General features: G+C 38.5%; 1 protein-coding gene across 5 annotated transcripts in view; it reads right to left on the bottom strand.

Annotated features, from left to right (window-relative positions):
• The window catches only part of LOC103044999 (dnaJ homolog subfamily C member 13), a 74,842-nt gene extending 50,144 nt beyond the window's left edge, over positions 1–24,698 (bottom strand). For all 5 annotated transcript variants that reach the window (XM_022662237.2, XM_022662245.2, XM_022662247.2 and 2 more), the window contains exons 1-2: positions 24,550–24,698; positions 11,832–11,912 (exon numbers count right to left, since the gene is read on the bottom strand). In XM_022662237.2, the coding sequence (XP_022517958.2) occupies positions 11,832–11,899 (68 nt within the window). In that variant the 5' untranslated portion in view covers positions 11,900–11,912; positions 24,550–24,698. The remainder of the gene's footprint in view (positions 1–11,831; positions 11,913–24,549) is intronic.
• Positions 24,699–25,648: the final 950 nt, after the last annotated feature.

Genomic DNA, 25,648 nt, shown 5'->3' with positions numbered 1-25,648 from the left:
AAACTAACCAATGGACAGTCTTGAAATCACACCCATCACATCAGAAACCTGTATATCTTCATCAGAGAGAGTCATGTGTAAATAGTTTACAAGTGCAAGACTCTACTCTAAGTTTTCTATATCAATATTATTTTTGTATTTTCTGTATATACATATTTTACATATTGTTTGCATATTTCCTCAGATTCCTCCTCACATTGTTCTGTCCTCTGTGCTGTTGTAACTGTGCAAATTCCCACACTGTGAGATGAATGTAAAAGGCATGTCTATGGTAGATGGTGAGGACTGAAACACCGACCGTGACTGTGGCACATGTTTTCCATCAGACAGATCCCTTCAGAGTAGTGATGAGTAACATCTCTGATATCTGCTGAAATGCATTTTCAGTTCTGAAGAAGAGGTTACCCATCCCATCCCCTGTTCTTCAGCTTTCTCCCAGCTGTAATCTTCTCAGAAAATGAGTTTAACTGAGTTAGCATTCATTAACCACACTGATCACAGCAGTATTTCTTAACATGTTGAGGAAGTACTATCAGCTTATTAGCCAACAAGCTGGCCAACACAGCCATACATAAATGTCATTTCAGAACACCACACAAGCGCTTGGCAATGCATAGAACCAGTCAAAAGTTTAAACACACCTTCTGATTCAATGTTTTCTTTCTTTCTTTCTTTCTTTCTTTCTTTCTTTAATTAATTTCCTACAATGTAGATTAATATGAAAGACATGAAAACAATTAAGGGACACATGTGGAATTACATAGTAAACAGTTAAAAAAAAAAGGTGTTTGTCCATCACAATCCACTGATTGACTAAACCTGATCAACTGAGATGGTGATTTGGGATGAGCTGGAGCTTCACACCTCCAGGAACTCCTTCAAGACGCTGAGAAAACTATTCCAGGTGACTCTACCTCATGGAGACACTGAGTTTAAAATACCAAAAGTGTTCAGATCTGTCCTCAAAGATAAATGTGGTACTTTGCTGCTATTCTGATAACACGTTTTCTTTACTAAATAATTTCACATGTTCCTTTATAGCTTTAATGTCTTTGGAATTAAATTTACAATGCAAAAAATATTACCTCAATTAATGAAAAATAATTAATAAATAGCTGCTCAAGTTGCTTCTACAAAAAAAAAAAAAAGATAAATAATAAGAACAAAACTAATTTGATTAGAGTTTCTGAACAGGGCAGCACAAAATTGGGAAAAAAGTTATATTGCAACCATTTTTTATTCAGCAATAAATAATGTGATAGTAAAAATACAAAGGTTTTGACCAAAGATCATCAGAAGTCAATGATCAAACATATCTCAAATTTAAAAATGCACTCTGTCTGTCTAGTATTGTAATAAATTAACTGATACTGGACAAACATAATCTGCCTCTGTTATTATACATTATTTATATGATAACCCTGCCGGCATTTTTTTCTTTTTGTATCAAGTAGGGATGTGCCATAATAATATTGTCATAATTTTTCTAAACAATAAAAAAATATGTTATTTACTGTGAGAATTTAAGAACATTTTTGGACAATTATTGTATGCAGTTTATATGTGTGTACAAAATATTCTGTACTATAGTATTGTTGTTGTTGCTTTGTATCATTAGAGCAAAAAATAATAATTGTGATATTATTTTAGAGCCATATCACCCACCCCTAGTAACAAGCATCAAAAAAGTTGAAGCAAAATTGAATTGAATTTAATTACATTACACACTTCCCAATATAAAGTGTACATGTGAACATTGCCATGACTATTCTGAATAATAATTAATGCAGCCCTAGTTTTAAAAGATGGATTCTATTAAGTTAGTGTGTAACTACTCAGCCTTACATTTCCACATGTCCACATGTCTACAGTGAAGAGCAGAAACAGTGAGCAAAGAAAGTGTCAAGAGCAGGGAGGGGCCCAACGTCTCTTCAGGCTGTAGCAGCTGATTATCTTTCTTAAGAGAGATCTGTCACTGCAGTCTGACACGCTACGCAGAGATAGAAATGTAACACATATCCTACAGCCTTTAGAACGCGAGGCTGCCCCGGCTGAGTGTGTGTGTGAGTGTGTGTGTGTGAGTGTGTATGTGCAAGGCCATCAGACCACATTTGTCAGCATGAGCAGATTCACTCTAGGATTCACTCGCGGGGAAATCTGCAGCACCATCTCATATCACGCATTGTTCAGACTGACCCAGCTGCAGTGCTCGACTGAGTTTTTTGCGCTCGAGTTTTGAAAGGGGAGGTTTTGACAGTTTGGGGGTGGAGTCAGGGTTGCCGCCCTCAGCAAATGCTATTGGCTGATATTTCCAGGGTTTATGACGGACCGCCTACCTCCACCAGCCGGAGGAGGGCGGGGAAAGAAGGATGGCAGGAGAGTTAGCTAACTGGCTATACTAACTTCCAAACAACCCGCTCTCTGGCGCACTGGCTCTGTCTGCCCAGGTTTAGTGCTTGGAGCAACCCGCTGGGTGGGGCCCTCGACTTTTGACATTGATTTGACGCCATAACCTTCTGTCTGAACACATGTTTCTTGTAAGTAAAAGTATTGTAACATATGACTATCAGATGTGTTTTGTTGCCCAAGTGTGTCCTGATACACTGATTATTCAAACAATAAATAGTTCTGAATACATACGTTCAGTTTCAGATTTGGGTTTTATTTGTGCAAACCACCATAAAAATGAGAGAGCTGAGTATGGGTGAAAAACAAGCAAAAGATAAGCAGAGAGAAGATCAAGCTAAATCAATCACAGCCATTGCTCAAATATAAGCCATAGCCAGAACAACCGTTAGGAATGTCCTGAAGAAGAAAGTCGTCACTGGTGTACTAAGTAACAGATGTTGAACAGGTAGACCAAATAAAACCACAGCAGTTGATGACAGAAACATTGTGCATGCTGTAAAGAAAGACATTAAAACAACTATTAGTGAAACCAGCAACAACCTCCAGAGGGCAGGAGTTAAGGTAGCACACAGTATCTAGTGTTCACAGAAGACCTCATTAACATAATTTTAGAGCAAACTACTAATTAGCAAAAAGAATAGGAAGACGAGGCTGAAACTTCTCAGAAAGTACAGAGAAAAGCCTGTGGACTGATTATGGATGAGACTGATGAGACAAAGATAGCTAAAGTTTGGAGAAAGAAAGGATATGCTCTTGATCCCAAACATACCAGCTCATCCGTAAAACATGGTGGAGGTAGTGTCATGGCTTGAGCTTACATTGCTTCTTCTGTTATGGGTTCATTAATCTTCCTTGAGGTACAATGAACTCTACAGAAGTCTACAGAAACATTTTGTCTGTCATTTCAAAGAATGATTCAACCAAACCGATTACTGAACACACTGCATGGAAAAGCATCACAAAAAAAAGAACGAAAAAGTTTAGTGATGTCAGTGTGTCACAGATGTGATAGCAAGAATATATTTAGTTGCATATCCTTAAGTATTATTTCACTTTAATCTATTTTAAGTTTATCTGTGCCAATATTTATCTGTGTTCACAAGAAAAATGGGTGGGTTCAGACAGAAGGTGGTATCTTCTGAACTGTGTATCATATCCAGATATACATAGCTGGAAATAAAAGCTGAAATGTTGATCTTTTGCATCAATTTCATTTTTTTTATATTGAACCCAAATGTTTTCAGACTACAGCTGAAATAATGAGATTGACTTCACTTTTAGAGAAGTCTGTATACATACATATTATACAGTAATCATCTGTTTAATGCAGTAGTGTAAACAGGAAGCAGTGTTGATGTGGTGTTAAGTTGACCTTTCAACAGGCAGTAACATGAGAGCAGCACTGCCAGCAACTACAGTATCACGACGAAGAGCTCTAGATCTATCTAGTTCTATCTATCCAACAATTACACATTTCATATGATACACAGTGTAGATTCAAATTTAATAGTGAATGGAATAAGAATCCTGTATCCTCCTCCCCTACTGTTTTCCTCCATAGCACTTTGCATAGTGAATTTTAATTACAATTTGACGATTAATTGACACTGAAATGTTGTTGACTCATTTTTGATAATCATTTTTTTGTAATACTGCACATTATAGGGTTGCATAATACAGTTCTGGAAAAAAATAGGAGACCACTTAAAAATTATGAGTTTCTTTGATTTTACCAAATTAAAAACCTCTGGAATATAATCAAGAGGAAGATGGATGATCACAAGCCATCAGACCAAGCTGAACTGCTTGAAATTTTTCACCAGGAGTGGCATAAAGTTATACAAAAGCAGTGTGTAAGACTGGTGGAGGAGAACATGCCAAGATACATGAAAACTGTTATTAAAAACCAGGGTTATTCTACCAAATATTGATTTCTGAACTTTCAAAACTTTATAAATATGACCTTATTTTCTTTGCATTATTTGAGGTCTAAAAGCTGCGTCTTTTTTGTCATTCCAGCCATTTCTCATTTTCTGAAATAAATGCTCTAAATGCCAATATTTTAACTTGGGAGAAACGTTTCCCGTGGTTTATAGAAAAAAGCAACAATGTTCATTTTACTCAAACATACACCTATAAATAGCAAAATCAGAGAAACTGGTTCAGAAACTGACGGGGTATCTTAATATTTTCCAGAGCTGTGTATCGTTTTAGCACTGTCATCACAAAGTGCACATGCACAAAAAGTACATCACATCACAAGATGTGAAATGTCAAATTAAATCAAATATAATGTGCAGAATTTTTTTAAATGAAAAAAAAAATTAAATAAAAATATTTTTTTTCCTGGCATTTTCTTTCTAATAAGGCTGATTCTGTCTGACCATTATTAATAAAATAACATGACGGAACACTGACTTTTCATGAATTCTAGTTAAATCAGGAAAAAATGCAGCTAAAAAGCTGAAGCTTAAAGGTTTTCTGAATGTTACTCTGAAATAATTCTACACTGCATATATTTATACAGCTTTGTGGTCTTCTAAAAAGTGGATGATTTCCATTTATGGCACATCCATCACTCTGGAGCAAACAAAGGATCAGAAGTGGACAGCGCTTAAAATAGCAGATATACGATGCATTCAGATATGCCAGGATCGACCCTGACTGAGACATCCTTGAAAGTTCATTCTTTTTATTATAAATATTATAAAATTGCATGTCAGTGACTCAAAAATCATGTTATTTTTGTGTTTTCTTCATGTCATCCTCATTAAATGTTGATTGAAAAAATGATTTAACAATGTTTACTGAGGAGACATCTCAAAGATAACAGGAGGGTTAAATCAACAAAGGGACACTGTCCAATGAGGAATTTCTGATGGAGACAAACAAAGGCAAACCAGATGGAGCAACCACCGAAAATTCAACCACCACTGGACTTAATAGCAGAGCTGCACAGAGGCCTTCAGAACATCCCAACAACAGTTACATTTTCAAAAGGGCCAAAGGAAAATCCACTAGAGGACAGTGTGTATCAGTCTATAGAGCCCTAAAACTCTGATACGCTTCAGTCTGAACAGAGGACTAAAACCTTATGAAGCACCACTCACTTCCTCTCCAGCCCCCCCTCATTTCCTATCATCCCTCAGCCAATTACACAGAGAATTCTGAGGTCTTTAAGAAGACCAGCTCCTGCTCTACTGCATTCTGTTTTTTATGAATGAACTATGGGTTTATTTTTTTTATTCATGGTTTATTTAATCCCAGTCACACTCTCACTCTAGCTCTCTCTCACACACTTATGCTCTCACTAACATACTCTTACTTTCACTTACTCTCACTCAGTCACTCACTCTTACACACACTCACTTACGCTCTCTCTTGCTCTTACTCTCTCTCACACAAACTCTCTCTCACACAAACTCTCTCTCACACATACTCTCTCTCACACATACTCTCTCTCACACATACTCTCTCTCACACATACTCTCTCTCACACGTTAGCTCTCTCACAAACACTCTCACACACACACACACACACACATACTCTCTCTCTCACTCATACTCTCACACACACATACTCTCTCTCTCACTCATACTCTCACACACACATACTCTCTCTCTCACGCTAGCTCTCTCACAAACACTCTCACACACACACACACATACTCTCTCTCTCACTCATACTCTCACACACGCATACTCTCTCTCTCACGCTAGCTCTCTCACAAACACTCTCACACACACACACATACTCTCTCACTCTAGCTCTCTCTCACTCATACTCTCACACACATACATACTCTCACACACACATACTCTCTCTCACTCTAGCTCTCTCTCACACTAGCTCTCTCTCACTCATTCTCTCACACACATACTCACTCTCTCACACATACTCACTCTCACACACACATACTCTCTCTCACACACATACTCACTCTCACACACATACTCACTCTCACACACATACTCACTCTCTCACACACATACTCTCTCACACACATACTCTCTCACACACATACTCTCTCACACACATACTCTCTCACACACATACTCTCTCACACACATACTCTCTCACACACATACTCTCTCACACACATACTCTCTCACACACACACTCTCACACATACACTAAAGGTGTTTACTTAACCTTGATGAGTCCTGGGGCTTCTAGGACCTTGTCATAAGACTGGTTAATTATTCAGTGCCTCAGCCTTTTACCATCACAAACACACACAAACACAAACTGTATACCTGCATATAAAAAGGTCAGAGACATTTTCAGTACCAGTCAAACGTTTGGACACATCTTCCTATTCAATTGATATATCATGAATACATACCGTATTTTTCGGACTATAAGGCGCACTTAAAAACTTTTAATTTTCACAAAAATTGACAGTGCGTCTTATAATACGGTGCACCTTTTGTATGGATTTTACTCGTCAGGTTGTAAGGAGCAGTAAACACACACTCCGTGCAGCGTTATAGAGAGTTTCAGTGCTATACAGAGTCCAGAGCCGTGCAGCTCCGAGGCTGAGCAGCAATAGCATTAGCTAGATGCTAACCGCTAAGCTAGCTAGCTTATTCACTGAGATCAGTATTATCTAAATTTTACTCGTCAGGTTGTAAGGAGCAGTAAACACACACTCCGTGCAGCGTTATACAGAGTTTCAGTGCTATACAGAGTCCAGAGCCGTGCAGCTCCGAGGCTGGAGCAGCAAATAGCATTAGCTAGCTTATTCACTGTTCAGAGATCAGTATTATCTAAATTTTACCCGTCAGGTGTAAGGAGCAGTAAACACACACTCCGTGCAGAGCCGTGCCGCTCCGAGGCTGGAGCAGCAATAGCTAGATGCTAACCGCTTAGCTAGCTAGCTTTTTCACTGTTCAGAGATCAGTATTTTCTAAATTTAGCACTTTTAATACTGCTGGAGCAGTATTATTAGAGTTAGATGCTAATCGCTAAGCGTTCACCGTTCAGAGGTGAGTTATCGGCCTGTAAGTCTGTGCTGCTTTGCCTGGCTAGCATTAGCTAGATGCTAAGCGCTAACTCTCTCAGAGGTGAGTTTTATCAGCCTGTAATCTGCTTGTTTGCCGTGTTAAAACAAGCTACGGGGGACGAATCGCTAGCTAATATCTCACTGTCTTACCAGAACACGCAGGATTACTCAGTGTAACGCTGTCGTTTAAGTTTGGGTTAACTTTACTAGTTTAGGTGACTAGCTAGCGTGCTAGCGGATAGCTATGCTAACGCTGGTGCAGCAAGCCTTAGTGGACATCTGGAAATCTAAGCTTACTGTAAATAAACTGAAGCACGTTACTCACCCAAATAAACAGTTTTCAGGAGAGGAATCTGTGTAGATTAATATCCAGCACTCGTTTGACTTTGAAATAGCTAGATTTGTATACTGAGACGCTCCACCGGCAAGCGACCACCCCCGGTGGGGGAAGGGAAACATGGCGCCACCCCTGTTCACTTTGATATAGGCACCCTTTCTAGTGTCACTTAACGCGCCTTATAATGCGATGCGCCCTATGTATGGAAAAATAGCAGAAAATAGGCGTTCTTTGATAGTGCGTCTTATAATACGGTGCGCCTTATAGTCCGAAAAATACGGTAAATATTATAGATATATAATAGATATATAACTAGAATTCATGCATTTCCACTGAATTTATTTCATGTTCTCCTATCCTACCTATCTGTTTGTGTTAGCCAGTCGACTTACTGTGACTTAAAATTGAGATGGTGGTGGCCAGAGAACTCAGAACTTCAATGTACTGTTTGTATAAATAGTCTTTTGTTAATAAACTATCTGTGCACTTTCAAAGTTCTCAGTGCTTCGTTTTAAATGTCAGGGCCATTGTGTTCAACCAGTGAAGTGTGGAGCTACTTTGTGTGGAGTTTGTTAACGGTGTAAAAATAGTAATTTCTTTGCATGGACAACGCTGTGCCCCCATCAAGAGAATTGTAAGCCTGTTGAGAGCATCAGCTAAAAGTCCTATATTTCGTTAAAAGCTGGGAAAGAGATACTGAATATCTCCTTTAAATACCAGATAAGCAATCCAATGGCTAAAACATTGGCCTTTAGAACAAAGGAAGAAATCTGGAAAGGAAACAAAACTCAAATTAAGGACATATTTCCCTCACCTGAGAGCAGATCATCACCTAGAAAATACAGAGTCTCTTCTGCAGTTGAGGAACACAATGAACAGGAAACTACTCCGCAAAATATCCATCATCATCTAACTACACTGTCCTATATAAAGATGGCTGGTGATTAAAGTGTGTTCACACGGGAGAAGCAGCAGGAAGGTCACGGATAATTAAGTGCAGTCTGCAGACACTTTCTGTTCCACCGCCCCGAGAATGAGGGAGCGATTCCACTCCCTCCACTCCGATTCCACTCAGAAAACCTACCCACTTTTGCTCTAAAAATGTACATTAACTTTGAAAGACTGAAAATAGCTTTCCATCAAAGCACGACACCACTGTTTCAGATGGCAATTCACAGAGAGAGAGAGAGAGAGAGAGAGAGAGAGAGATCTCACCAGCAACTAAAACTTCTAAAGAATATCAATGACTGTGGCACTGTTTCACAGTGTTCCCCTCGCTTCATTAAAGGAGAGAAACCTTGTGTCAAAAAAAAAAAAAAAAAAAACATTTTAAAGATAGAAAACACTCATCAAGTCCCAAAAGACCTAGTCCATCTGAAGCTGATCTCACTCCTCAGACTCTCACTCTAGATCAGTTAAGATCATTTAGTGGATGCAGCAACAACATTTTAAAAGATTTAAAACTCACATTAAACACACCATAAAGCTTTAAAGAGAAAAGAGCCAACCATCAGTCATTTGAATGTCATTTGACTGCACAATTTTGTATGCATTTAAGCAAAAAAATTGGTCTTAAAGTGGGAAAGTGAGTAGTTTACTGTGTCTTTTAGAAATACCAAATTACATTAGAATAGGGTAGGGCTGCAACTAATGATGATTTTGGTAATCGACTAATCTGATAATTATTTTTTTTCGATTAGTAAATGATTATTCCTGCCCTGTCCTCCATCGCTAAATAGGATAGAAACAGCTGAATGTAAGTTTTAAAAAGCCATTTAAAATGTCCAGAAGTGTGGTTGACCTGTAAACAATATTCAAATGTGAAAATTCTCATTATTACTAATAATTACTAACAAACTAACAAACTACTAACAAAACTATGCTGGAATCATGCTTTCTAACTCCTGTGAGACCTGTATGCACATCTGTGCAGCTTGCAGTCATTTCTGAATAGAGGGCTGACCAGCAGAAGCACAAGAGAAGAGACAGGAGAACAGGAGGGTTGATTCAGATTTTCTATGCACACTTATGGCTTTAAGGCACTTATCTGTGTTTGGCGATTCACAACACAGATAGCATTATAATTAAGGGTTTAACAAAGCATTGTCAAACGATGGATCACAATGAAAAGAATTGATGTGCATTTGATGTGAGAACATACAATTTTATTTTCTGTTTATGAAATGTTATGCCAAATGTCGCAATCCTGCTAGTGCAGGTCAAAGAACCAGTGGGCGTAAGCAAAGGGCAGAGGATATGTAAGTCATTTTAGACTGAATCCATCCACACATGAGCTTTTTTCCCCCCAACTATGGGGGTTGCTGCACAAGTTTTGCCTCTCAAGGCTTTCATCGGGACCAGGAGAGATGACCCTCCTCCACCCAGCCCTCACAAGCCAAAGGGAATAATAGATTTCCAATAATGTAATGGAGTGAAAAGCAAGATGTTTTTAATTGCAGCCAAATTTAAGTAAAAAGTCTCAAAAAATTGAAAATATTTACTAAAGGTCTCTTTGTTACTGTCTGCTTAGACAATGATAAGTTAACTCTAGATTGCCTAAATAAACAAATGAGCAATTGGGAAATAAAACAGCACAGTAGTTAGTTTACTCTTAGAACAGTAAAGGGAGCATTTGCATAAGGTGCATTTTTTATTGTTTAAACACCTAATAATAAAAAGAAGAAAAAGTAAATGTTTCCAAATAGTGTAAGAGAATCAAATCGCCTCGAATCATGAGCAGAGACCTTGGTATCACCCATAATTATAACCTCAAACATAACACTTAAGGCTGCTTTATCTAGTATCTTTTTGTCTCTATTTGATCTTCTATTTTTACACAACTCAAAACTCATTTATGCAAAATGTACAGCACTCCAATTTTACTGCAGACAAAACATAAAAAATGAAAAGAAACATAGTCAAAATAAAGAAATGATGAAATCCAGGTAATTAACAGACTCCACCGTACAGTAACACACTAATCTAAGGACTCCACTAACTTTTTTATTGCCCACTAACCGACACCGTTACATCCACTGACAAATCCATTTCCCCGCTTCTCCCTCAGCACATCAAAGCTCATCTCTCTCCTCTGCTGTCCAGCAGCCAAAGTAATAAATCACTCTGCTGAACCCAGATACTTCAAACAGACAAGAAACAGGATCCCGAGCTGCATTAACCATAGTGCAGTTAACGGGCAGAGTAATGGAATAAGGCCATGCTGAAGGATGCTATGGAGTCACTCTTTACAATCAGTGTGTACATGTTTTAGATAAAATATATGTTTTTCCTCACTGTACAACACATGCAACATAAATGGCCTCTTCTAAAACATCAAGCTGTGAGCAGCATAGTCCGTTTATATATATTGAACAATATACAGCTCTGAAAAAAATGAAGAGACCACTTCAGTTTCTGAATCAGTTTCTCTGATTTTGCTATTTATAGGCATATGTTTGAGTAAAATTAACATTGCTGTTTTATTCTATAAACTACAGGAAAACATTCTCCCAAATTCTATAAAATATTCTCATTTAGAGCATTTATTTGCAGAAAATGAGAAATGGGCTGACATGACATAAAAACTATGTAGAGCTTTTAGATCTAAAATAATACAAAAAGAAAACAAGGTCATATTCATAAAGTTTTAAGAGTTCAGAAATCAATATTTGGTGGAATAACCCTCATTTATTTCACGGTTTCCATGCATCTTGGCATGTTCTCCTCCACCAGTCTTACACACTGCTTTTGAATAACTTTATGCCACTCCTGGTGCAAAAATTCAAGCAGTTCAGCTTGGTTTGACGGCTTGTGATCATCCATCTTCCTCTTGATTATATTTCAGTGATTTTCAATTTGGTAAAATCAAAGAAACTTATAATTTTTTATGGGTTTCTTTATTTTTCCAGAGCTGTAATTCAGCATCACATTCTACAGACAAGCTTGTGCATAAAAGTGGCTTTCACAATATATGTACATCACACAGTATATGCAGTATACTTACCAAAACAAACAAAAACCAATATTTGCATGTACTTCAAGGCTTCACAGTTGCAAAAAGAGAAGAGCAGGTCACTTACTTCCCCCTCCAGGAGTGCTTGGTTGTGTAGAAACAGGCCAGGTCTTTGTTGTCTTTGAGGACATTCATCTTCTGGCAAGGCCTGCAACAAGAGAACAGTGTCAGAGTCCATTAACAAAACGGAGGGATATATGAGCTGCACGTGACATCATGTAAGCATATTTAGAACTCTTGGGGTTTCTGGAAGACAGGAATATGGCAGAAGGTCAAATGTATGGATACAGTATGTAGGGACAGTGCTTTTTCAATAGAAACACTTGTAAAGAGATGATGAAAAAAAATATGATTTATCAAAACAAAAGGTACATTTTCAAACTGTCATTAGCTATGTTCCAAAGTATACAATGTATATGAGGCAGAGCTGGTCTCTAGTACGGCTGGCCTACGAAGAATCCTTATTTGAGACCTATTGATCGACCTGTGGCTCGACCTACATAATCAATGCCTTTTGGTAATGTTTTAATTATCTTCTGCAACAAAAAAGTATGCATGTATGCATGTAGCTATCTATTCATGCAAACATCTATGCACCCATCCATGCAAGCATACATCTATGCACCCATCCACGCAGGCATACATCTATGCACCCATCCACGCAGGCATACATCTATGCACCCATCCATGCATGCATGCATCCATCCACCCGTGCATACATTCATCCACCCGTGCATACATTCATCCACCCGTGCATGCATCCATCCACCCGTGCATGCATCCATCCACCCGTGCATGCATCCATCCACCCGTGCATACATCCATCCACCCGTGCATTCATCCATCCACCCGTGCATTCATTCATCCACCCGTGCATACATTTTCACCCATGCATCCAGAAAGTCCATGCATCCAGAAATTCCATGCATCCAGCCATCCATGCATCCGAAACAGTTTGGCTAAGCTGCATGGCAACTGCAACTGCTAGAATTAGGATTAAATAGTTCAATTGCAATGAAATAGTTGAATTCAAATATGTGAAAAAACATATACTACAATAATAAACTTTTGTTGAGCTATTACTTCATTTCACATTGGCTATGCACTGAAAACTTTGGCTAATTTAGAATCTTTAAGTAAGGCTCTAAACAATAGCTGGAAAATATGTGTTTTGCAAACCAACAAAAACATTTTTTCACAGCAAACAAATGCTAAACACAAGCTTTCCCAGCTACTATTACTATACTAGCCCTGAACAGCTCATATACATTCAGCTTCTTGTGGTAGAACCTGAATAGTTATCCAACTTTCCACAGAGTTCCACAGATGCTGAGCTCATTCTGGCTAACCCAGTGGTTCCCAACCTTTTTCTTCAGGGACCCATATTTTTACCATTGTAAGCTTTGGTGACCCAACATAACCCCCCCCCCCCCCCACCCCCACCCCCACCCCCCAAATGTAAAAGATGTAAGTGTATAATTGGTTTGGGGGGGGGGGGGGGGTTAGAAATGACAAATAAAAACTGACATTTACTATAGATTAATAAAATAAACACGTAAAAAAGGAAAAATTGATACATAAAACATAAGGAATTTTTATCTTATGAAGAAAAAAATAATTAGATCAATAAAATAATACAACTATTTAAAATGAATACAAAATAATTTATATAAAATAAAAACAAACAAACAAAAAAAAGAATAATATCAGTTTCAGTTTCAGTTTCAAATCAGTAAAACAGCTCACCAAAACCTCAACCTGTCCAAATATTGGACAATAATTGATTAACTTTACAGGCCCTCACTCATTTTCATTTATTTAACTAAACTGAGTTTTATATTCTTATATTATTATATTATTATTATATACAGCCTCGCGCTGAATTCAGCTCCGCGCTGCCGGAGAGAGCGCCCGCGCGCGCGCCAGAGAGAGAGAGAGAGACAGAGAGAGCGCAGCGCAGCGCGGCGAATTTTGCTTACCCTAGACTATATATAGTATTAAAATTAAACCCCTTAAAATCAAGAGGGCTTCGCGACCCATCGTGGATCTTTGGCGACCCATAGGTTGGGTCGCGACCCATAGGTTGGGAACCACTGGGCTAACCCACTACAACCCCGGTGAGACTGAATACTGCGACTAGCAGCATCATGGCTCCAACCCTGCTGAGCCTGGCTGTTAGCATTGTGGCTAACATAGTTTGTGGAGAGGCAGTTAACAGAGTAAACTAATACAGTACCAAACATGATAAATTATGGGGTTTAGACTTAAGATATGTGGTTCATTTGTAAAAAAAAAAAAAAAAAAAAGCGACTATGTAAAAATGTGCTCCTACGTTTTAGAATAAATGCTTTATGCTCCCCTGAGAGGGTGACGGTATCAAGTATGCATTCCAATTACAGAATAAAAGTCCCGCAACCTCCTGTCTTCAGGAGTATGCACTCGTAAGCCGAACTTTTCAAGTCCGTTCTGACCAAGTACGGGATTCCAAACTTGTGTAATCTGTATTGAGAAACGGCCACAAACGATTAGGTAGCGGACAAAAAAAAATTAAACACCTGATATAAAAACCCAACCCATGTTGTTTGGGATGAGTTGTAGTGCAGAGTGAAAGAAAATCAGTTAACAAGAGCTCAGCCTATCTAGAACTCCTTTAAGACAGTTGGAGAACCATTCCAGGTTCAACCTCATAAAGCTGACTGACAGAATAATGTCAAGAGTGGGCATTGTTGGCATCAAAGCAAAAAGTGCTTTTTTTTAAGAATCAAAACATATTTTGGCTTGTTTGACACGTTTGTTCCTATGTAGTTTTGATGAGTTTAATATTAATCTATTTAATGAAATTTTTTAAATGATGAAAAAAAACATTAAATGAAAAGGGGTGTGTCCGAACTTTTGACTGGTACTTTAAGTAAAGTGTAAAAAAAAAAAAAAAAAAGAAGAAGAAGAACTGGAACTTGGCGCTTAATCCTAAAGGAAACACTGCTGACTACTCCATCACCATCACAATGTTCATTGGACATTTCCTATTTTATTAGCTGGTAAATCGGGTTTAAAAGGTCATGGTCTTGGAGGACACAACACTGCAGAACCTTTCTCAGAGTTCTCTCTTCTAAAGCATACAACTCGTGAACTGCTCAGTAATTAGGTGATACGTTGAATCAGGTGAGTTAAATCAGTGAAAACATTTAACTCTGTGGTCCAGGAGTAAACGGACATTCATCAAACTCAGTCCTAGCGTCATGTGACACGCAAAACTGTGTTCTCTTCATCCCCTGAAAAGTTCCCTGAAATTCCCTCTTCAGCTCATAATAAGATGTTATGATGTAAATACAGGTTGCCTGACAACACACAAGAGATAAACAACATTTAGAGTGTAAAACTGAGGAATTCACACATACAGTGCACTGTGCAGAGCTACCGAGAACACCAAACGTTCCCACAAAGGGCATCACCCAGCTCCAAGCGCAGGGTCAGCCAAACATCAGGTCTCCAGCACACTTCACACTGGACCAACACATTCCACACCTCACATCCAACTGCTCCTGACAGAAGCTCCTCAAACATAATGCCTCTGCTCATGCTGAACCAGTTTATTACAAACTAGTCTCATCATCTATAATTACACTTTTCACAACACTTCAGCAGTTTCAATGAGGCCCACCACAACTGCTCAATTAAACCTAATTACTCGATTAGGAATTTAATGGCTTCTCCTTTAGAACCATCTTAGTCTTCTAATAAACATTTAGGGAATCCTCCAAAGGCTCTGGCTGGTTTGTTAGTGTGCGGTTAAGTCGATTTTATTACCTGGCCTTTTTTAAAACTCACAATCACTACTCAATTAAGCGTAAAATTAATGGGCTGCATTTACCAACATCTTCTTTCTAAGAATTTTCTAAAGTTTGTTCTTGAAAAAATTCCCAACAAAAAGTCTGCAGAACTGTCCTACTATAATGATTGATCCTGGTAAACTGAACAACTAAACTCAAATAGAAAAACACGGATGAATATTATAATTATATTACAGTGTAAAAACTGTAAAAAACTGTCCTGCTTAAGAAAAAACATTTCCTAATCATTAAAAAAAGCCTTTTATTGAGGTAATTCTCTGCAGCGCCCTAGCAGGTTTAACTGTGCTTACAGTGACACCAGGGCCTGTTCTGTTTTTGAACCTTAAATCACAATGCGAGCAAAGACTTTTTTTTTTATATCTTTGAAAAAATCTCTGAACCGATCACGAAAACCCATTTTGCTGTGCAACCTTAAGAGATTTTCTTGCTTATTTCCGATTGGCCCTTTAAATCATATAAAATGGCAGACTGGAGAAGTTCATTAAGAGATGTTCTGGTTCAGTACGACGTGTCCTGTCATTGTGAACATAAAAGGCAGGGATATATAAGGGTGAATTAAACACTTTTTCCAGTTTAAACTGGCTTTCACAAGGTAACATTTGCTAAACTGTGGTGATTTGTTATGTTCTACTGCCCTCCCAAGCAAAGTAGTCTAGAATAGGGGCTGGGTGACATCACAATACTCAAATCAGTCAGTCAATAATGCCACCCCTCCCTCCTTGTGATGTCCAACCATGTGTGTCTTACCACTATCAGAAGCACATTCCCGCTGCAGCAGTTCAGCCAAATCAACTTTCTCTTCAGTCCCACCCCTACACCCATACATCACCCAGAACCTCTCCCAAGCTACCCCTCGGATTTTTTTTTTTTTTTTTTTTTTTACATTTTTCAAATTTGAGCAGAGGGTGGGGTCAGCGGCTAAGTTACCCTTTAAGGAGACAGTCACAAATACAGTAGGGCTGTGCGATAAATCATATTCTTTTATCATTATTGTGACATGAGTTTTTACAATATACACATTGTAAGACCTGCGATAACGCCGGAAATAACAGCAAACTCAAACTCGATTACCCGCATGCAGCAACAAAGGGATTTTTTCACACTGCAGACTGTAATTATGTGACAAAACGAAACTGGAGGCAGAGTGAGGTAGAGGTGCACAAAGAAAACCACACACACACACACACACACTTCTTCCCTTCCTTTCTTCCTCTATCCCACTATTTCCCTTTTAGCCTCCTTTAGGCTCTGTTTTTTTTTTGCCTTGTACTTCTATGTCTTCTATTGCGTATTCGTAATGTAATTTAAAAAACACACTGCTTAACTTCATTGGAAAAATGAAAAAATAAAAGCAGCCAAGCCAAGTGCAGAAAAAGTTACCGCACATCGCATTCTTTATCCATATTGTGATTAATCGCTGTGTGATTAATCATACTTTTTAATCAATCTTTTTCACAATTGGAAGGGCTGCTATATTGTTTTGAATAACAACATCTTAAATTGCATTACAGAGGGGAATAAATATGGCAAACAAATCAAAACCTACTAAAAATTGGCAAAAAGCCAAAGAAGTGTTTATTAAGTTTATTAAGTTTTCTTCTATTCATATCTTTAAGTGGACATCTAGATATTTTTGTCAGTACTGTGCACCCCTACAACAAACAGAAAATAGTACAATATCTAAATTGACATTTACAATATTACATCATTAAGAGGTTCTTAATTTCAAGTCCCAAAGCCCCAGAGCTTTAAAAGTTTCCTCAAACTTTACGGTCTTTCACAACTATAGATTTTTACTGAACCCAAGCTGCTTCTTCTATGGTATTGCTTAAAGAAGCATTTGAAACACCTTTCTATTTAAAAGTGTATTTTTAGGAGTGATCTACTTATTGAAAGTTTAAACACAGAGTCCAAGCAGCTTCTGCAATGTAGTTTCAGACTTGAGTCAGCAACTTCTCTTCACTGAGACGAATCACTCGGTAATTTTGAGCACAGAAAAAAAGCGACCAGCAGCTTCACGCCATCATATGGAAAAAATATAAAGAGAGGAAAGTCAGACGGAGGTTAAATGCTGGAAAATCCACATGCAGTAAAATAATGCCTCCAAGATAATAAAATGGAAGAAAAAAGGCGGTGAAGAAAAAAGGGGGGATTAATCAGATAAGAGAGAGAGAAGGTTTGAGAGCAGACAGAAGGAACAGAGAGAAGCTAAGAGATGCCTGTTTTATGAAGTCCACTATAAAGGTCTGAGGGCAGGGTGCCTTCGTCAGCATTCTTTAACAGGACAGAGAGACCGACTCCATCCTTCCTTCCTCTCCTCTCCTCCGGCCTGACGCTAAAATGCTAACGCAGCAGCCGAGCTGTGTTGTGCAGGCCTGCACTCTGAAACGCACTAAAACAGCTCTCGTCACCTAAGCTAATCATTCATCATACGACACCTCATGATACCGACGCTAAAATGGCTGATCTGAATCCAGTTCCATAAGTCAATGCTGCAGACTGCACAGAGACGATCATATACTGTGCATAGACAAGAGTATATATAATTTTACAGAAGATCAGGGGAAGAAGATGAATAAAAGATAAACAGTACATAATTTGGCTTGATTAACTGAAACGGTTCACACAATTTTTAAGATTCAAAAGAAATTAAAAAAGGAAACTAATCAATATTATAGCACAATATAAAGCTGCAAGTGTTTTGTGTTTAGTGCTGCTTTCTTACACTGTGTGCGACATTCAACTGATGTAGCTGGCTAATAGATAAATAGCTAATAGACAGACATTTTTTTATTAATATTTAATCAATATTGCCAGATCATTGCACAAATAAAATTAACCTATGATGGGTATTAAATATTGAATCATATTTTCAACCAATATTTGATATTTTCAAACAAACATATAGTTTTTGTTAAATCCAAAATGTCTCCACAAGTTAGTGTTTTACACTCAATTCCATCAAAGATGTGATGATGAAAGCTGTTATGCACTTTCTACGAGTCATTTAAAGCAAAACACTGCATCTTTTCAAACTACAGCAAATGCTAAATCTTTGGATGACTGAAAGTGCTTGGAGAAAATCAACACCAAATTCGAGTTATATCACATCAGTTAACAGACACCTGTACTAGCTAGCAATATGCTGAGTAATGGACCGAAGAGAAGGGGCATCCTACCAACCCAGAGAAAGCAAGGCCAACTATTCTCTCTGAAGCATCCGGCAATATAGCTATAAAATCATAGGGCTCTATGAATACTATAATGAAGAGAACACAGATGGAATCACAGAATTAAGGCTTGACAATTTTTTTTTAAAGATTTGAAATACACAGACAAAAATGAAACAAAAACACCTGATTTTTAGTCATGCGTGTACTGAATTTTAGGGTGTTTTGATATAAACTAAATATATTTTGTTTTGCTTAAATATGACCTTCCTCCCTTAATGCAATTCATTTGGGCATATGGCATTCAGACTTGCAGACCAATACAAAGGGCAGGGCTTTCAAGAATCACCGTTTCAAAGTTTTTTAAAACACGCATACAAAGTGAGTGACTTCTTAAGGCAGTGGAAACATGGGCCGGTTCTTTACAGGTTCCCATGTTTGCAGGAATCAGCACTGGCTCCGGCACCAGCACTTTGTTGGTGGAAAAGAGGCGCGAGTCTGGTCCAGTCACAAATAAACTCTGGTGTTGAAAATGTGTCTATTAGACATATGCAGCAAATTTTAGCTAAATAGCTCCAGTTTCCAGGAGAACTTTAAATTTAACTTGGTTTATTAGCCAGATAATTACTACAGCTTTGATCAAATGACCTATTTGCTGTTGCTTCATGTTAAGCTGCGCAGAACTTTTTTGCTCCACCTCTAAGTTCTAACCAAATAATAGAGAGCATGTTCTCATGTGGTTTGTTGTGTATTTTGGTTCACTTGCATTTTTCCTGTATGAAAACTAACCAATACAATTGGAAAACTCTTCAAGTTTTTTTTTTTTTTTTTTATAATTTGGATCAAGGCATTCCAACTATAGACACAAAATCGCTCGTAGCTTCAGTTTCAACCTATAAATCTCATTAGTAGTAAAAAGAGAACATGGAAATTCACCAGTTTCTCAAGTGCTCTGTCAGAGAAAAAGTGTGTGAATTAAAGAAGTATGAACTGTGGTTTACTTAAAATATGAATACATTAATAACATATATTTATGATTTAGAACAAAGGACATGAGCTTATCGACAACAACTACGGGTTTAAACCCCTCTCCAATACTTCAGTAATATTTAATGCCCTTTTAAAAGACTTTTAATATGTAAAGACCAATTCACTACTATAAATAACTAAATAATTTCCTGCTACTATAGCATTTAAAGCTCGCATGCTTACTTATTAAACACTCCAGCTCCACCCCCACTCTCACCCCACCCCCAGCAAATGAAGGCTAGTCTCATTAAAAGCTTGAGAAGCTCTGCTTTTTCCAAGCGCTCTGCAATGCCTTGACCATTCCCTTTCATTCAAAGACTTTTTACACACAACTGTAGCCATATCTTTCTTTTTAATGAATAAATACTGATTCTAGGGTTTGATTAGCAATCCCCATCTGGATGTGTCTGCATCTTATAGAGCTTCATAGCAAGCAAAAATGACTGCTAATTATCCTCATGCTTTTTGTTGCTTGTTTGTTTCCATTTATAGCAGCATTTCAGCCCCCGAACAAGAGAAGAGGCAGTCCCAGCGCTGGTGCAGAGCCTCTTCTGTGCTGGTCGATGGGACACACTCTTGGAGAGGCAGGTAAACAAAGATTACAGGAGGTGGTCATGTGACTAAACTTCCCAGCTTTCAGGACGGATCAATAAGAACTGCATTATGCTGTAAAAGCGCAATTACGAGTAAGTCCCCGGACATGGGCCCCACACATGCAACACACACACAAGCGCACACAGTCACACACACAAAATAGTGCATACACACATTGACTAAGCACTCAGCAGTGTGGAAATGAGGGGAAGATGGAATGCTGCAATTGACTGTAAGCTTCATGTCATCATACAAATTCTGTTAAAAAGGTCCTTATTGGTTTAACCCATTTAACCATATGTTTATTATTTAGTTATTAAGCATGATACAGAAAATATTGCAAAAATAAAACTTGATAACCACTTGCTTCAACATATCTTGTGGAGTCCCACAGGGTTCTACTTTAAGGCCTATGAAGTTGATGTTACTTATAACAACAATAATGTAGTTAAGAGAGTGTAGAACTGACAATGGTTTATGGGTCAACCATTAGTTTTATGTCCAATAATTGGGAAAATTCAGCAAAAGGCATAAAGTGTTTGATTAAATTTGCCTGAAGAGCAATATAGGGCAGCATGATGATATTGTTCATATTCATATTAATCAGTCCTAACAGCTAGTCTTAGTTTGTTGTACTTTTGGTGAGGCTTGTCTTTTTCTATTGCTGGGTGTTTGCTTGATTGTACTTCATAAGGCCTCTCCTGTCTCTATAGAGAAGCTTCAAAACTGTAAAACAGGACACAGGGGAATTGGGGCATTCTTGTCCAGCTAATACTTTTCTATCTACTTGGACTTATTCAAACACTTTACAGAAAAGGCACATTGGATGACTAAATCTCCTCCTAGTATAAACAAAACACCAATAATAATTTCTGCGCAGTAACTGAATCAATCTGACAAACTAGAGACACATTTGATTGCCAAGTGTAAAACCATGTGGTTAAAACCTTACAATTCAGATACCAGTATTAGAAATCGACCAGGTGTAAACAGGGTCTCAGGCTCCCATACCTTGTTAGCTACATTCAGTTCAGTGCAGAATTAAAGATGATTCATGCTCCAAACACATCATGATTGACTACAACCAGTCAATGACTCATTTTAAAGGGCCTATAGTCCACACTTTGTTTTTCCTTCATTCAGGTTACTTCTAATGTTTGTCTTAAAGTATTTTCCAATATGGTAATGCAAATTGTTTGTCTTTAAAACTGATACATGTAAAAACAACTTGGTTCTAATTTCTATGTTCACCAAACAGCCATAATATTAAAACAGCAAACGTATGAAGTAAACATTGAAACATTACAATGATCTCTGAACATGGAGTCCTATCAATTAGTGGGATATAACAGACAGACATGTGAACAGTCAGTTCACAAATAGATAGATGACTGGTTTAGAGCATCTCCAACAAATCAGGTCTTGTGTTGCGATTCCAGTATGCACGGGTGAGAACCCCCCAAAAAAAGTACTCAAGCAGTAAGAGGAGTGACACTCATTGCTGTAGGTAGGGAGAGAAGGATAGACTCCAACACCACAAAAAACTACTGCAGACAAATGTAAAGTTGGCTATTTCTGCATTAGGGAGTTCATCGGTTGGACTATAGTACCTTAAAATATGATTCAAAACTGAACTCAGCATATGTTTATGCCTTGACTACACAAGCTACAGAATACCAAACCTTAATTTTATGATAGATCTGTGTACATAGACTTTGAGTAGTTTTAAAGGAAGAGTTTTAAAGTTGTATGTGTCTACATAACTTCATGTAACACACCAAACCCTTTTAATTCAAATAAGGAAAATATGTTTTTTTTCCATGACATCAGCCTTTATTCTTTTGTTCATAAACATGTTTCTTGTTCGGCCAGTCCCCTGTGAACAGGCCTTTCAAAAGACATTCAGTTTGACAGGCCTGAAGATGGCAGTCACATGACTACTGGAACTCATGAGCTGGTGGCTCCACAGCAAACAGCAACAGATATAGGGCAACTCTACACTAACAGACAAACCTCTTCAGATGGCCAAAAATACAAGAAAAAGTCTAAACATTTAGGTTAATGTTGGGACTGTTTTGTTCCTCATACGTTTATTTCACTAACATTAGCTATCTAATGTTCAACATTTCAAACTACACAAAACTAGATACTCTCCTTTAGCTCTCCAGCTTATCAATTGTAACAGCATATGGTCCTAATAAATCCCTAATAAAACAACATTAGTGTGCTAAACTTTAAAGCTTTGAAACATTTAAAAAGAAGAAAGCTAGCGTTAGCAAGCTGGCTAACGCTAACTCATATGAAGACAAGCAGACCATCACAACATAATGTATAACTAGTCAGTTAGTCAGCTAAGTTAGCTAAGCTAACTAGCCAACTGGACAATAGTCAAGTGCATTAGCAAGCTGTCTGTCTGTCTACGTTTCTTAACAGTATTACCTAGTTAACTAGCTAATTATATAAGCTAGCTAGCTGACCATCTGACTAGCCAACTGGAAAGGTTTTTGGTCAATAGTCAAGTGCATTAGCAAGCTAGCTGTCTATCTTACTAAGCTACGTTTCCTATCTCTATTAGTTTAACTAGTTAACGTTAACTATATAACGTTTATCTAAGCTAGCTAGTTAAGTTAACTATATGTAGGGATGTGGGGAAAAAATAAGAGACCACTTCAGCGTCTCTTTGATTTTGCTATTTATATGTACATGTTTGAGTAAAATGAACAACATTTCTCCCAAATTCCAACTAAAAATATTGTAATTTAGAGCATTTATTAGCAGAAATAGAAAAATGGCTAAAATAACAAAACAATGCAAAGCTTTCAGACCCCAAATGATGCAAATAATTCAAGTTCATATTCATACAGTTTTAAAAGTTCAGTAATCAATATTTGATGTTATACCCCTGGTTTTTAATCACAGTTTTTATGCATCTTGGCATGCTCTCCTCCACCAGTCTTACACACTGCTTTTGGATAACTTTATGCCACTCCCAAGCAGTTCATCTTGGTTTGATGGATTGTGATCATCCATCTTCATCTTCATTATATTCCACAGGTTTTCAATTTGGTAAAAACATAGAAACTCATAATTTTTAAGTGGGCTCTTTTTTTCTAGAGCTGTAAAGCCAATTGGACAGGTTGTGTGGTCAATAGTCAAGTGCATTAGTAAGTTAAGCTGTCTGTCTAACTAATACAATTACGTTAAGCTACTTCTATTAGCTAGTTAGTTTACGTTTCTTAAACCTATCAGTTAGCTAACTATATAAGCTAGCTAGCTAGCCAACTAACTGTCTGACCAGCCAACTTGACAGGTTTTTTGGTCAATAGTCATGTGCCTCAGCTAGCTGTCTGTCTGTCTGTCTGTCTATCAAACTAGCTAGATAAACTATTAGCTCAGTTACCTAACGGACTCCATGAGCTAACAACGTTTTCTAACTCTATCATCTCAACTCTATTAAGCAGTTAGTAAGCGTAGCTAAGTTAGCTAGCTAACAGGTTAACTAGCTAGTTATGTAGGTAGACAGACAAACAGCTAGCTAGCTAATGCACTTAAATATTGACCAAAAACCTTGTCCAGTTGGCTATTCAGATAGCTAGCTAGCTAGCTTATATAGTTAGTCAAGAAGCTAGGTGAACACTGAATGCCCATCTTATGCTGTGTTATTACAGTGGCTGGTGTTATTGTTATATTGGGTCATGCGGTAGTAAGCTAAGCTAGTATGTTTGGCTGTAGCTATGGGTTGAGGGGATGCAGTGTTGGGTTGGTCAAGACATTGAATTTCTCCAGCTACATCACAGTGGGCTCTACACTGGAGATAAGTTAGAGGGAGCTAGGTTAGGTTAGCCAGGCTAACTAGTAAACTGCAGCTGTGAATTCCAACAGGCTGATAGCTAGTTACAGTCATCTGTCCCCAGTTTCCCCACTGATATTTCTCCCCCTGCCACCTCCCCATTCTGCACTGGGACAGGAGGACACTGTTGCACAGCTTAAGGAGCAGGCTAGCCTGTGCTAGCGTTAGCAGTCAGGCTGCACCGCATCAATGGATCACAGGCGGAGGGGCAGCAGCAGCAGCAGTGGCGGACAGGGCAACACGCACACACTCACTCCCTCACACCCTCACTCACACACAGCAGCGCTTTACCTGAACCGCCCGGATCAGCTGCGACTCGATTCCGTCCTTTCTACCGAACTTGTGGTGCCGAGCCTTCCCGACTGCGCTTCCCTCAGTACGGAAAAAAACAGTCAGGACGCCGCCATGTTCGCTCTTCGCACAGAGTGTGCGTCTGCGCATGCGCGGACCTGCCGCCTGTCATGAGGCTGTCAGCTGGTCAGAGTGTGGCAAACGAATGAATCATTGAGCCGATTCTTTGAGCTTAAACTGTAGGAAGGCGCGATCTCTTCTCTAGACTGTATAGCCAACTGTTAACTTATAGTATCCCAGGTGGTTGCTAAGGTGTTGTTAAGTAGTGATTACTGGTAGGTGGTTGCTATCATAACTAAGGTGGTTGCCAAGAGGTTGCTAGGCAGTTGCTATGGTTTAAGGTCTTGCTAGGTGGTTTCTTTGTCAAGCATGGTGGTTGCTAATGAGTTGCAAAGTAGTTGCTAAGTTGGCTTTAAGTGGAGGCTAGGTGGTTGCTAAGCAACTCCCAGGTTTAAAGGCATTTGGCATCATTTCATGTGGTTGCTTAGGTCTTGCTAGCTGGTTCTGGTTTTATGCATGATGGTTGATAACGTGTTGCATAGTAGTAACTTGGTGAACACAGGTGGTTGTTAAGATGCTGTAAAGTGGTGGTTAGCTGGTTGCAATCATATCTGAAGGGGTTGCCCAGGTGTTGCTAGGCAGTTGGTATGGATAAGGTCTTGCTAGTTGGTTTCTTTGTTATGCATGGTGGTTGTGAAAGTGTTGCAAGGTAGTTGCTCAGTTAACCCAGGTGGTTGCTAAGGTGGCTTTAAGTGGAGGCTAGATAGTTGCTAAGCAACTCCCAGGTTTATAGGCATTTGGCATCATATATCGTGTGGTTGCTTAGTCTTGCTAGCTGGTTTCTGGTTTTATGCATGATGGTTGATAACGTGTTGCATAGTAGTAACTTGGGGAACCCAGGTGGTTGCCAAGATGCTGTAAAGTGGTGGTTAGGTGGTTGCAATCATACCTGAGGTGGTTGCCAAGGTGTTGCTAGGCAGTTGCTATGGTTAAGGTCTTGCTAGTTGGTTTCTTTGTTATGCATGGTGGTTGTGAAAGT

The sequence above is a fragment of the Astyanax mexicanus genome, chromosome 1 (assembly GCF_023375975.1).
Source record: "Astyanax mexicanus isolate ESR-SI-001 chromosome 1, AstMex3_surface, whole genome shotgun sequence".
Taxonomy (NCBI): domain Eukaryota; kingdom Metazoa; phylum Chordata; class Actinopteri; order Characiformes; family Acestrorhamphidae; genus Astyanax; species Astyanax mexicanus.
This window is presented reverse-complemented; position numbering and strand designations above follow the sequence as displayed.